Source organism: Strongylocentrotus purpuratus, unplaced genomic scaffold (genome assembly GCF_000002235.5).
Source record: "Strongylocentrotus purpuratus isolate Spur 01 unplaced genomic scaffold, Spur_5.0 spur5_scaffold_10, whole genome shotgun sequence".
Classification (NCBI taxonomy): Eukaryota; Metazoa; Echinodermata; class Echinoidea; order Camarodonta; family Strongylocentrotidae; genus Strongylocentrotus; species Strongylocentrotus purpuratus.
The window spans coordinates 12,195,138-12,210,406 of NW_022145595.1; the positions used below are offsets into that span (position 1 = coordinate 12,195,138).

The 15,269-nt window shown below is 34.1% G+C and overlaps 1 protein-coding gene across 8 annotated transcripts in view; it reads left to right on the top strand.

The window, feature by feature from the left end:
• LOC588695 (serine/threonine-protein phosphatase 2B catalytic subunit alpha isoform) overlaps positions 1 to 15,269 on the top strand; it is a 99,810-nt gene that overhangs the window by 77,606 nt on the left and 6,935 nt on the right. For 3 of the 8 annotated variants that reach the window (XM_011680477.2, XM_011680480.2, XM_011680483.2), the window contains 4 exons: positions 339 to 368; positions 3,256 to 3,267; positions 13,317 to 13,392; positions 14,764 to 14,861. In XM_011680477.2, coding sequence (XP_011678779.1) covers positions 339 to 368; positions 3,256 to 3,267; positions 13,317 to 13,392; positions 14,764 to 14,861 — 216 coding nt within the window. Of the gene's footprint in view, positions 1 to 338; positions 369 to 3,255; positions 3,268 to 13,307; positions 13,393 to 14,763; positions 14,862 to 15,269 lie in introns of all 8 variants that reach the window. The other 5 variants (XM_011680478.2, XM_003727287.3, XM_011680479.2 and 2 more) reach the window with 3 other exon arrangements.

The window sequence follows — 15,269 nt, forward strand, 5'->3', positions numbered from 1 at the left end:
TATCTGATCCTATTTGGCTTGTTATTTTGAAAAACCCTAAATATGATTGTCACTCACAGGATCTTTTGAATCAAATGCTCTTTGACTTCAAATTCTTGAGGAAGAGAAAATGGATTTTAACAAAAAAAAATTGATAGATGATAACTTGCACAGAGCAAAGCAATCATTCATAAATACAGGATATCACGCATACCCCCTGTGACTCGGATTACGAAGTCAAACCGAATATATCGGGGTGTGTTTGAAGTGGAAGGGTGGCATGAAGTTAGTCTTTTTGAGAGGAGTTGATGTTTGTTCATGTTTGATCACAATACCTCCTACCATGTGTGTGTTTTCAGATTCCACCGCAGAGAGTAACGCTGATGCAGGTAAGAAATACAAAAGGAGTGCAACAACAAACAAACAAAAAAAAGAAAAAGACACACCTCTCTTTATCATCATCAACATCCAGTCATTCATCCATCTCTTATTCTTCCTCTCTTTTACCCTACCCACATCTCTCTCTCTCTCTCTCTCCTCTTGGAATTTGGGCACTTTCTAAGATAAAGGTTCTCCTATATTGTTCCTTCTGGCATTCCATTTTGGATTTTTTTTTCTTCATTCCTTGAAAGAATTTTTTTTTTTACTCCCCCTTCTCTTTTTTTTCTTTTACTCCCGATCTTTCTTTTTCTTTCTATCTCTCTCTCTCTTTCTTTCTTTCCTGTTGGTATTTGGGCACTTTCTTGTTAAAAGATATAGGAACTTCTCTTATCATCTGTGTGGAGCCAGAAGGCTGTTTACTTGTATACTTGAATACAGAGTTAACGCCCTTCTGGCTCTGAACAGATGTAATGTCCCTTTGATGTTGTGTCTTTTCTTATCTTCCTGCCGGGACTTTTTTATACTCCCATTCCCCCTTCTCTTCCCTTCCTACCCTAACCCTCTTGCCATACTCTTCAATCTTCCTACTTTTGAAATCTTCACATCTACTATCTCCCCTCCCTTAATCGACCCATCTCCTCCTCCTGAAAACGAAGATAGGGGGAAGACTTTGATAATACTATCCCAGCAAATTAAAAAGAGAAAATGAGTTTTTTCTTAAAGCTAGGCAGTGTCCTATTTTCTTTTATTTGTAGATATGGAATCCAGAGAAGAAAAAACGAATTGGATGTAAAAGTATCCATGATATAAGAATAAAATACTCACCACCCCCCCCCCCCCAAAAAAAAAAAAAAAAAAAAAAAAACACAACAACAACAACCAACAATGGAGGTTGGAGGCTTGCCCACATTTTTGTTGTTGACTATGTCTCATACATTTGTAGCATTCATAAGGTGCCATATTTTTTTATTAAAAACATTCAGAAGTGCAGATATGCAAAAATTCATTTTTAAATATATGAGCCAATAGGCAGGATATATTAAAATTATTACGAAAGAAATTACTAGGATATGTCTCCCTTCATTTTTCTCAAATTTCTGACAACTATTCTCTTCTTGGCTCTATTCATATCATATAGTCCATTCATCTCTCCATTTATTCATCTATTCATCTATTCATCTATTCATCTATTCATCTAATTAATGTCATGTGTATAATAATATACTAAATCAATGTGCTCTTTATCTCTGTAGCTCTAACCTTAATATATTCATATATATTCCGTCTGTTGTATATCTTTCCATGCCATATTAGGGTATATTGATTTCATAATAATGCATGTGGTACTATACTACTGATACTCATGACCTCTTTTGTTCTCTACGTATTGCCTCTATAAAGCTTTACGCTACTATGCTCCAAAAGATGCATATATATTTTCTTCCAAGATTTCATGTGCGTCAGAAGGTTGCTATTAAAAGGCAGAGCAGGTATCATACATGTTAAGATGTATCGGCTGACAGAAGAGTTTTTAAATATGTTTAAATTCAAACATAAATTAGATTGGCATATCGTCTGTTTGGAGACAGAAGGGCAGTAACTCAAATACTTGAACACAGAGTTAACGCCCTTTTGGCTTTAAACAGACGATATATGATATAATCAGTTCAATCTATACTGTGGATTTGACAGACAGTTTATCTCGTCATAGAGTTGGGATAATTAAAGAACATAGGACCCTTCTGAGGGCTTTATTACTTGAACAGAGCTGCCAACCATTACATTTTCCCGGAATTATTCATTTTTTCTCTCAAAATTACGGTAGAACGATTTTCTTCATAAAATATGTTTTTTTTTATTATTCATTTTTTTTTGCACATACCTCACGTTAACCTACTGCCCTAAAATTTTGATCACTGCTTCAATAGAAAACTTCAATAGAGACTTATGAAGAGTACAATTTACAAATAATAAACGAAAAAGAAAGAAAGAAAAAAAGTGAAAGGCTTAAATACTCTCCAAAAAAGTGAAACACTGATAATAAACAACAACAAAAAACTACCTACTTGTAAATAAACTATAGGTTCTAATATAAAAATAACAGCATGAGGAATGGGCATTTCTGCATTGGAAGTGTGCCGTGTGTGGTTGTAAGTTTCGTTTTGATGAATCCCTTTTTTTGCCATCATGGTTCCTTTTTTTGGTTGCACAAGGTTGGCAGCTCTGCTTGAACATTTTAAACCTTTGCGTGTGCTTAATTGTAGATAAATTGTTAAATTATGTGTATGTCTGTTTCAATACTAAGAATTGTCTTCAATGTCATTAATTGAGAGCCACAGAGGCATAAGTAAATATTGGGCAATACGACTTACATTTTAATAAGGCTCAATTTGTATGATACATGTATGTAGAAATACAGTTTACAACTAAATTATTCATACCCTTTTGTAAATTTGATTTAAAAAAAAATTTAAATATTCATTTTATTAAATCAAGAATGGAAGGTTGACCGGTTGAATTAGGGCCTTTGTTGAACACTTTTAGATGTGAGCTTTAATATGTCACATTATCAAGAAACCTAAATCGGGACGAATCAATTTTTTACATACTTAAAAAATAATAAAAACTTGTTGAGGGTATGAATTATTTAGTTGTTTACTGTATATCTCAATTTAATCAAATGTTTTCTGTTTTAGTTTTCTAACATACATGTTTTGTAAGTGATTTCTGACATTAGTCATTTTTGTTACTAGCTTCTGACGTTGGTGTTATTTTAACTTTAGACTTCAGTGTTTTGTTAGTAAAGTTGTTGTACCAATAATTTTAAACATAGATAGCATAAAACTCTTTGAACATATGATTAATGATGTTTCTTTTTCGCTTTTCCATGATCAGATGAGGGGGCAAGTAAGTTTGAAGGTTTCCAAATGTTCAATCCTTAGAAATACTAGCCCCGATACCCCAAGTCAGTCCTATATGTTGCATTCCATGTATTCTACACAACCATTTAATTTATATTAGACACAAAAATATGATTGTTCACAACTACAAACCTTACCTAAACTAGTATAAACAGCTGAATAATATATCAGTGCCTTATTTAAAGGTACTATGTCCTATTTGCAGCCAACATCAAATTCTGTAGAACTTTGCAGGAATTATGAACATGTCACGTATGTCCTATCTGTGAAATTTAAACTTTGGCAGTGTCCTAATATTCAAATTATCCAAGGAAACCCGTTTACTTTCGAAACTTCACTGTCAGACACTGTCAGACACTGTGGGAGTGACTGAATTTTTTTTTCTTTGGTAATGACATGCATAAAATGAGCTGTAAAGACACATAAACATTTGTCTGCATAAATACCCCACTTCTTGTAATGGCCAAAATTAAACTGATTGAATCTTTGCGCAGCATAAAAACATACGACCATTCGGTACAATGGTCTGAAAATCAGACTATTACTTACTGGCTCTATAGCTCTCAAGTCGATTTGACAACTAATAGTCGTTATTTTCCCACTTGAAGACATTTTCAAGCCCCAACTTTTCTAGGGAAGTTCTAAATTAGTATTATCTTTTAAATGCCATTGGAATTTAACCTTTTCAATTTTGTTGGCCTGCAAATGGGACATAGTACCTTTCAAAAGGGATAACAAATATTCCCAAAATCGTATCAGTTGTTTGTAAAATAAACTCAAATGCAGATAACACCATGTCACACCGACTGCTTGTCCTATACATAGCACACCACAGTGCACAGTAGCAGCATTAAACTATCGGGTCATTCTTTGAAAAATCAATCAAATATCACGAGCACATGACGAAAATTAAAGGTTTTATGTAATGTTGAGAAGCAAAATCTCCTGCAAGCCATCTATGCCAGAAGAATCAAATTCTGTATAAAATTGCATAATTGGCTAACCCAATTTTGCTCTGTAAAAAACGTATTGGAAGAAGAGTGGATGATGAGTTTTAAAAAAATGCCCCAAATCTGTTAACTAGGGCTTTTTCATCACTTAGAAATTCAAAATGGAAACCTTGAAAGTCAAGCAGAAAAATTAGGGAATGAAATGAGCAAGTCTAACCTATTGACTCTTGAATTTCTCGCATTGCCATTGCCATAACCAGGGACCACCCGGTTCCGGTAGTCAATTGGTTAAGTGATTTTGATCAAACACAAAGATGGCCTGATATCACACAGCAGATCTTATACATTAAGACAATGTTACATACACCTGGGCCCTGTTTCATAAAACTTGATATCAATAACTAGTTACACGCTACTGCTATAAGCTACTGGAATCATGGCATCTGATTGGCTGAGAGCACATTTGTCATAGAAATTTAGCTGTTGTTATAGATACCAAGTTTTATGAAACAGGCCTCAACAGTACAAGGTCAATTCCAAGCGTTACAGAATTTTTAAGAAAAGAATATAAGACATTTTAATAAAAATGTACATTAATAAATGGTATAATGTATAAAATATGAGGTACTTTCGCAACAATTGAGTTTTCTACCAACCATTCATCGAATTTATGAAATATTGTATTAAAAAAAACTTTGTTACAGAATGATCAGAATTGGACCTTCTATGTCATACCGTTAAGAAGTAAATAAAAATTGAATATTTCATATATTTGATGAAGAGTTGGTAGGAAACCAAAATGTTGTGAAAGTACTTCATATTAGTTAGTATATCATATCATTAATTTGTAGACTTTTATTACAATGTCTATGATATTCTTTATAAAAAATAGAAAACTATCTGGAAATTTCATTCCGTAACGCTTGGAATCGACCATGTATCAAACTCGATTCCTCAAGTGAAGAAGAAACTGAGACAGAAACAAGCATGTTTGTATAAATGTCATGTTTTAGAAGCCAAATTTGGCAAATAATAATTGAAAGATTTGTGAATTTCTCTAATATAAAATTTTCAAAAGTAAATTTACGTACCCTCATTTTCAATTCAATAAACATTCAAAGGATTGCATGGAGAAATTGATAAAAGAAATATGAAAACCTTTTTACACTGTAACTGCAATTATCATCCGTACCGTTTAGCTTCACTTACACAATATGGTTGTCAACACTGCAATATTATATATAATCTTGTACATATTACATGTCCCTTGTCGTATATGCCCAAGTGAGATACCCCCCCCCCCATGTTTTATCCCTTAAGTGTACTTCAAAGAATACCAAAATGTCTGGTCATTTGAATCTCATGTGTAGATAAAGTTTAGTTTAGAAAACTGTCAATGTTTCCAACATGCTACCCAACCCCAAAGATGAACGATACATGTGTCTATGAATAAGAATGCTATTCTTGTTTCACCACCACCAAGTACACAAGTATACCCCTTCCCTTCAACCCTGCAAGTTTGTAATGTTCAAAATGTTCAAAATGATGTCATGAATACTTGTTATGTCTGTTTAATAAACAAATGATTGTGCTAGAAAGCCATTTTGAATTAGAGTCAGATGAAATTCTGCCTTAAATGCAATATCTTAAAAATCAAAGTTTTTTTTGGTCATTATGTTTCAATTTTTTTTTTTAATGCTTGAAAAATCATTTATTGAACCATATGTATGTAAGATAAATGTCATAATCCCACTTTCATTGCACATGTAGTATACATAATTACATATTAAAGTGACTTTGATGTAGATAAGTGACTTTGAAAGTAGCAGCTGTATTACGGTATTATTCATAGTCAGTTTCACGTACACATATACACAGAAACAAGCATACTATACACTTGTTTATATGAGACTGCATCTCGAAAGCACCAATAAGTCACAAGCTTAGCTACGGAACAGATACCGGAAAATGCTAATTTATGATAATATATTATATTACAAAAAAAAGTCTTTCCTCATAATTGTGTATATGAAATAATTTGAAATGCAATTTACAAGGGGGCGGTGAGCTAGTGGGCGATGAAATGAACATCTCATTATTTAATCAGTACATATGTTTATCACCTTGCTAATTTTTTTCCCTGAAATTGTTAAATAGTTTAGGAGGGTTTGTGCCAATTTCTAGATTAATCTTATGGTTCAAATTAGTTACCACTGATAATTTTAATCACATGCTTTGCTTATATCTGCTGAAATTGCCATGTATATCATTTAAAAGGTAATCTTGGAGACTTATTGGTGGTTTTGAGATGGTACGGAACATATATATCACCAAAATATGTGTCGATTGAAGAAAAAACAGTGAATTAACACATGCAAGTTGACAATTCTTACAAAAAAATTAATGCAGATTTGAAGTACCTGTAGATCAAAGGATGTTTTATGTTGATGTATAGAAAGTTGAGGATATATATATTTATTTAGCAAGGAAATACATTTTATGAGTAGATATGCTAAACATATTGAAGGAACTGTAAATTTTGTATAGGTTTGTAATGTAGGGATTATGAATTAACTGCCTTTTTAAGTCACCTTTTTGCAATTCTGCAATTTTTCGTCTCATGAGACAGAATTGCTGCTATTGCTTTGCTTGATATGTGTTGTGTTTGCATTGACTGTTTCATTGTTTCTCAGCCACGCCTTCAGTTCCATGTCACTGCATTTACTACGTACATATATATATTCCTCTAACTTGTGTTTCTATTTAACTTCCTCGTTTTGTCCAAGTGTTTGTCGAAAAGTGGAATGTGTTTTTCCTGTCTTGCCTACTAAGTATCTGATTATATCTCGTGATTATTCAATTGATGGCTGTGATGTAAATTACCTTTATTTATGTTTCTCTGAATTGACAAAACTAATGTCTCGTGTTTTTTTATTTATTTCTTTGAATCATTTCACGCAATCGATACACTGCCACTCCTTCTTTTACGAGGTAATGGGATTTCAGCATCTTTTGTCAAACAAACATTTATTATTATTATTACTGACTATGCCATTGTCTGTGCTCATTTGCTGTATATATATCTAGCACCTTAGAACAAATACGTCTTCCCTCACTATCTATCTATCACTTCATACAGTGCCCAAGTTGCCCCGCCCTTCAACTTCCATTTTTTCTCTCCTTTCACTTCATCTAGTCTTGTTCTTTGTGTTCCCACTCTCTTTTAATATAAAACATCACATTCTGTGTACATTATCTTTAAACTCAGGTAAAGCCCTTAGATTTGGTATGTAGTTGATTCTGTCATTTTTTTGTGTGGTTTGTTCACATCTATTATTTCTGACGGTTTTAATTCCAAAGTTGTTCAAGACGTGATGAGGGTGAGTGTGGCAGTGTGAATGCTATAATCCATTCCAAATGCGAGTGTGGGTGCACCGTTTAGAATTCACATCCATCAAACATAGTTTTTGGTTGCTATAAAACCTCATGATTGTCCTCCAAGATGTATGTTCAGCGATTTTTTAAAATTTTTATTTTGGAGCAATCAAGATGAATTGAAAATTTTCATGCAATGTATTTTAAAATCTAGATGATCGATCCATGTCGGATGGGATTTTATTGATCAACGAGCATCAGATTGTGTGCTGTTAAGTGGATAAAGGGAAGCACGCAAAATCACTCAAAATACTAACAGCAAGTTGTTTAAGCTTCTTCCAATATGAAGATTAAAGATAAACTTGAGTTCTGGTAAAAAAAGAAAATGAATTCTCACAGAATCAAACAAAACTTACACTGAATGTTCAAGATTTAAAATAAAGGTCATGTGCCAAACAATTTTGGAAGACAATGTTTACTGGCTGAGTAATGAGCATAGAGAGATAAGAAAATCATCAAGTACTAGCCCAGACACCATTTGTGTAGTCCCATACATCTTTCCGTGTACAGTGGTTGTTACTTTATCAAAACTGGGCCAAATTTATCATGATTTTGATGACTCCAGAACCTTGCAGTGCATGCCAAAATTTACATGCTACATGATCAACTTTTTCTGATCCATTCCCCACCTTTTCTTTCATGATGCAATTGCATTACCAGAACTCACCTTTATCTTTAAGTAGATAACCTTTTTTTCCCCCAATGTGGACTTTCATGATCCAAATTATGATTATTAATACTCAATAGGAGAAGTATTGTCTTGATATAAAGAGATCGTTCATCAATCAACATGAAGCTATAATTGCCAGAAACTCCTAATGAGAGAAAGAATTGAAATGTAGACCAGCTTTATGAATAACCTTCTTTGGGGAGTTCTTCAATAACAACGACTATCATTGTACACCTAAAAGGGCATTTTCGTAATGTAACCAAATTCAGACATGCCAACTGTTCAGATCTTTTTGGGAGAAGATAATTATCATTTTAATGCAGGTGTTCCTCTTCCTGTACAAATTTGTCTGTAGTATTGAATAGGAGAGTTAGGATTGTTCCTCTTTTTTTTGAAAATAGCATAGTTTGTACAGATTTCTGATTTTCAAATGTTGGCATGTATGCAAATTTATACTTACGGTAAGTGCCTCGATACAAATTATTTCATTTTCCCGTTTTACAAACAATTGCATTTCAATAGTCAGAATACGAATTGCATATATTACGTGTTGTTAGGTAGGGCAAGCCATTATGTTTATCCTACCTAGCAGCAACTAATGTATGCAAGTTGAATTCTGGCTGTTGAGATACATTTATTCCTAACAGGTGAATGAAATAATTCATATCGGGTGAATGAAATAATTCATATGGAGGCGCTTCACGGAGGCATGAATTTGATTACAATACGAAAATGGCCTATTGAAGTCTTACAAGGGGCGTCCTCATCATCTCGAGCTTGCCAGATAGCCCGCTATTTCTGATTTGGGAAATAATCCCGAAGTTACAAATCGCGTCTTCATCAGCTCGAGATTTGACCTCGAAACTTGAAACTCGACCTTAAGAAATTAGCTCGAGATATTTGGCTCAGCGTTAGCGCATAGTGCGAATCTTCGGTCTAGTGAAGATGCATGGGACAAATAGCTGGATATTTTGCAAACTATCCCAAGATATCTTTGGATGACAATCCCGACCAAATATCCTGCTAATTGGTACTTCGGTCCGATGAAGACGCAAATTAGCTGGATAGTTTGCGATCGGGATAGTTCAAATAGCGGGATATTTGGCAATCTCGAGATAGTGAAGGCAGGCCTACCGTGATGGCCAAGTGGTTCCCCTCCTCTTCTTACAATTAAAATGCTAATGAATGAATGTATTGTAGTGAGCCCGTTGAGTTTGGTTTGAGCATGCTTGGGAAAAGAAAGTCGTCTTCTGACGAAAGCAATTTGTATGCTTGACTTGAAGATGGAGTTGAGTTCTGGGCAAGCAATCTCATTGTGAAAGAAACTGGAATCAATTGGGAATTTATAAGATGTGATGTATACCGAGAGATTCTGGAACGATTCAAATCAAGACTGTCTACTTAATAATCTGACTAAATATCACTTTAGAGTTTAGGCTGCACACAGAAATGGGTATATGGGGCTACACACAAATGTTTGGTCCAATTCCCCCCCCCCCCTAATTCTTGTCCTCTTATTGTGAATATGAGAGCATCTTAAAAGGGATGTTTTATGGAGACATTCCTGAGATGGTATTCTTCCAAATTGACATCGAAAGCTCATTTTTTTCCCCATCTTTACCAGAACTCCACCTTCTCTTCAAAGATTGCTGAAGAAAATTACCAAGAAATAATTTTTTAATAAATGACAGTCACACACAGAATATATTGGACTTATCCTCAGTTGCACTTTTTTGTGAAGGCTTTAAGCGTATGATTTTTTTATTAAGTTAAACACTTAACAATTATAATAAGTATCACTTAACGAGATTTACAAAGGTACCATGGTTTGACTCTAAAAGGTGACCGTTCAATCCTAAAGTTCAAATCGGACCGCCTTCCAAAAAATTTAGTCAGGAGCCCTGGCATCACATACAGTGTAAGTTATCTTGGGCTAGAATCCATTGAAAATGTGCCTTATACCAGAATCATTTCATTGAAGTGCTCATCAAAATACAATTTTCCTCCTCCCTGCTAACTGCATGATAGAGTGCATATATTTTGAAGTGGAGTTGAGGTGTTTCTAAATAAAGAAAGGAAAAAGGGAAAATGATTCATGCTAAACAAGTTATTTTTATTTATTTATTTATTTATTTATTATTATTATTATTATTATTATTATTATTATTTTTTTTTTTTGGGGGGGGGGGCAAACTTTGGATGCCATGCGAAAGGAGGATTAATATTAAGCAATTTATCTTTGGGAGTTGTCTTTCTATATCCTAAATATTTTGATCAAGTTAATGTAGCTTTATTAAGGGTCTGCAAATGTGGATAAGCTTCCAATAGAACAGACAATTTAGATGTACCTGTTTGTTGTACTCTGTAACAATTAATGTATGCAATTCGCATTCTAACTATTGAAATACAATCATTTGTGACAGGAGAATGAAATAATTTGTATCAAGGCACTTGAGTATGAATTTGGTTACATTGCAAATAATATGTCAATTTTCCAGTTATGAATATGTTGAGTTTCTTTGGTCCCCCCCCCCCCCCCCGATGGAACCCACTGATGATTTGACATCACATTGTTTGCTTTCATTCGTCATCCCATTGTGTACCCTCGTTAATTGTTCAAAATAATAATAGGATGTTCCCAAATTTCCTATAATTCAAAACTTTGGACTTTCAAACCATTTTGAAGGGCTCTCCCTGAGTTTTGTAAGTTCTTCACGTTAGTTTAGTTTGTGTGTACTGTGTACATCCATGTATGTTAGATCCGTGGGGTATGTATGATATGTCTTATGTGTGTTATTTGCATGAGGAGGTGTGTGGTTTTATATTTCAAATAAGGTGCAGTTCTTGATTATTTCCTGCACAGGTTTTTATCTGGAATGGGTCAATTTGATTTGGGTCATTTCATTTTAGTATAACATCTCAAATGGAAGTTATTATTATATTATTTTAGGGCTATTTTCTGGTTGGTTTTACATAAACAAAGGAAAACAACATTAGACGATATTGAACCCATTTCTTTCCAATTTCCTTTTTTAAACCAAAACTGTACAAAACTTTTCAAGTGAAAGTTGTTATTTAGGTCTTTCAATGTAATCACATCTTCTCATAAGCATTAATTTGTCTATCTAGGGAGTGTTTTACAAGGACTAAGATCGACTTTAAGTTGGACTTAACTATGGCAGGCCGTTCATGCCACTGTTTGCTCTCACCATTATGATCTTGAGATCATATTTTTTCCTTCAGTAATGAATTATCACAAAATGTAAATTCTGTAGATTTGTGACCATGATTCGTAAGTCCCTTGAGAGACCAAAGCCAGTAAATGGTGAGAGCAAATAGTGGCATGAACAGCCTGCCATAGTTAAGTCCAACCTAAATTTGATCTTATCATATATTCTCACGAAAGGGATGGTTTATATATACCTCACACTGGGTGCAACTTTTTCAGAAACATTTTCGTGAGTTTGTGATTGGTAGATGTATTCATGGTTGGTCTGTGGACAATCTCATCAAATGGTCAATCTCATTCAATGTTCTTCATCCACCATCCTCCCCGTCATATGCCCTGACCTACCGCAAAAACGATCATAACTACTTTCGAAATCAACTCGAGTGCAATTTCAAAACCCTTTCGTATGTCCCTTAGAAATCATGTTTGGACAGCAGGCCTGTTCACACATAAAAATTAGTGCGGTTTGGATCACGGTGCAAAGATTGATTTTTCTTTTTTTCGACCGTTCACACATGTCAATTTAGTGCAAATTGGAATCGCTATGCAAAGATTAAATTTTGTTGGCGACCATTTACACGCGGAGAATACTCGCTTGACGGCAAGAACATCCGAACTGGGCATGCGTGAATCTCGACGATGTATGCGCGCTTGGAATCCTGGGATTAAATAAAACGATATTTAATTCTCACTTAATTTGTAGGTGTGAACCCCCCTATTTTTCGAAAGTAGTTGCGAGCGTGTGAGTAGAACCTGAGCACCGCACATGATGGTGTAGGTGCTTATAAGTGTGTGGTGATTGTTAAATGTCTTCATTTTGTGTTTAACACCAAAGATAACACCATATTAAAGCCATGTTGTAATTAAGTGTTATTGGTGAAGGTGCATTTGTGTGTGTGGTGTATTTTCTTGTGGGAGTTATAATAGCAATCAAGACATTGTGAGAAAAAAGAGTCGATATGAACTGCACTCATTCTTTATCATTTCGTAGTTCAATTACAATTATATAAACATTTTTTATCATTTCATAGTTTAATTATGATTATTTAAACATTCTTTATCATTTCATAGTTTAATTACGATTATATAAACGTTCTTTATCATTTCATAGTTCAATTACGGTTATATAAACATTCTTTATCATTTCATAGTTCAATTAGAGTATATAAACATGCAATAAGACTATTGTGAAACTTTGCTTTCGGAAATCAATTGCATAATTGATCATAATGATCCTCTTTAGGTTACGATAGTTGAATTATTAAAAAATGCAGAGTTCTTAATCATGTAAAGATAGGGAAGAAATTATTTGGATGGTAAAGAAATAATTTGGATGAAGTTAACAAAACTCCATTATGAGTATGGAACCAAACACCAAATTTGAGACTCATTGTGAGTTTGATCTTTAATTTTATAAAAACATCTTTTCCCAACACATTTTCTCTTAACGTACATGTAGGTGTATTGAGATGAATATCACTATTTCCAGAAAACATACTTAGGTATGCCTAGTGGTCTTCGAAGTTGTCATATGACTTGAACGGTCCACTGTTACAGGGTTTTTGTTTTGCGAGGCGTATTCCAAGATTAAAACAGTGTTGCACAGGTGTACATTCTATTAGGTGACATGAAAAGTGTATGGTCATTGGTGTATTGAGAAAAAACATGGATGTTTATTTTTACAGGGTGTATTTAAGATGACAGGAATTTAAAGTGTTTTATTTTCCTTTTCTCTGTATCAGGTGGTTCAGCTGCAGCAAGGAAAGAGATCATTCGTAACAAGATCAGAGCCATCGGAAAGATGGCACGCGTCTTCACCGTTCTCAGGTAAATAAAAAATAATTTATTAAAATATATATTATTATATACCGGTTTATATTTTTGTTAAATACTTTTTTTGTATTCAAATCTTGTATTCATACCTTGGATATCAAACCTTTGAAGTAGGCATAAATTTATACAAAACTTCTTTGCCTCTCCGTCTCCGCTAGTAGGTTACTCTTGAATTTGGCGCTGTGCAGTTACGGATGAACATGAACAGTTGATTAATTCATCAGGATTAAACTTGTCTTTCTTCACTGATCAGTACATATCAAGATTTGATTTGAAAGAATTGATCTATTGTTGGTCAGGACATTTTTTCCCGATAACATCATAAGCACGTTCACCGACATTGCCATTGAAACACTTGTTAGATTTAATACCCGCATTTTGATGGGTTGTCGGCGAACTTATGTGGGTTTCGTATTCAACCTTTATAAAACAATTTACAATGACAAAATACAAAACTAGATCCCATTGTTGAGTTTTCATAGGTCATTAAGCCCATCGCACATGATATGATCCTCTTGCGAGCTGATTTTTCGAAGAAATGGCAATTATATTTGGTATCGTGAAATGATGCCCTTACCAACAATAGATCAAACAAAAATAATTTTAAAGTAATTTACATGTACAGTGTACATAATTACCAAAAAGAAATTCAGCAGATTGCTAAATCATCGAGCAAAGAAAGAAAAGGGAATACATTGTGTATCTCATACATGTATCTGCCTAATGGTGTACTAGTATAAGTTTTGTTGTTGTTACTTTCTTTACATTTTGCAAACCTGTCAAAGCAATTTATAAATAATGAGCTACATGATCAATAATTCAGATTAAATTGTGATGAGTTCCTCTCATTGTTCAAGTTTTTTTTCACTATGGGAGTGATCTTGTCTGCTAGAAGCTCTGTCAAAGAGAACAAGCTTCGACTAATTTCGCACGATGCAGTATATTTCAATGAAGTTTGATAAGTACAATACAATATAATACACAATGAGAAGTGAATGAAAAAATTTTCAGACATAATTATACTAGACGCCAAGAAACAAATGCTTGGTTGTGCTTGGTTACGGCAATGCATATTTGATCATATACTTCCAGACAAGAATCATACAGCCTTTGTGTTTCCATGGGAATTTCATGTAGAGGAACTCATATAATAATGATAATAATAATAGCTCACATTTATAATGCGCCTAACCCTTTGTTTCTAGGCGCAGTACATATTATTACCCTGGTCATCGGATTCAGGCTTACCCGCACACAATGTATGCACATTATCCACTCCCTGGGGAGCATTTAACCACTGTCACATGCACCATACAAAGTGTTTGAGTGTTAACAAAACAAAAAAATATGTCTTTTTTGTTACAGGGAAGAGAGTGAAAGTGTGTTGACATTGAAGGGTCTGACCCCGTCGGGTATGCTGCCAGTCGGCGCCCTCTCTGGTGGAAAGAGGACATTGCAAACAGGTCGGTCACGTTTTCTAGTTCTTCTCTTAAAATATTGATGGCATAAAAACATCCAGAGTAATGGATAAAAAGAGACATTGGCTATTAAAGAAGAAAGAGGTTTTAGATTGAATTACGGTTTCTTTCATGAAAGGAGGAAAGGAGATCTGGTAGGCTTCTAGCCAGTGCACGCTACGTATCATGGTGAAAAAGAAGAAAATTTGTAAAGACTTGAATTTATTATTTTTGTTTATTGTTAAATTTTGAGGCAGTTGTGAAGATATTGTGTCTTCAACAATCTTTCAACTCGATTACAAAGAAGACTCTAGTATGCATATTAAAGTTGAGATTGTGGTTGATGTTATTGGACAAGATTTACCAAATAACAATACTGGAGTACCAGAGTATATATATATATATATATATATA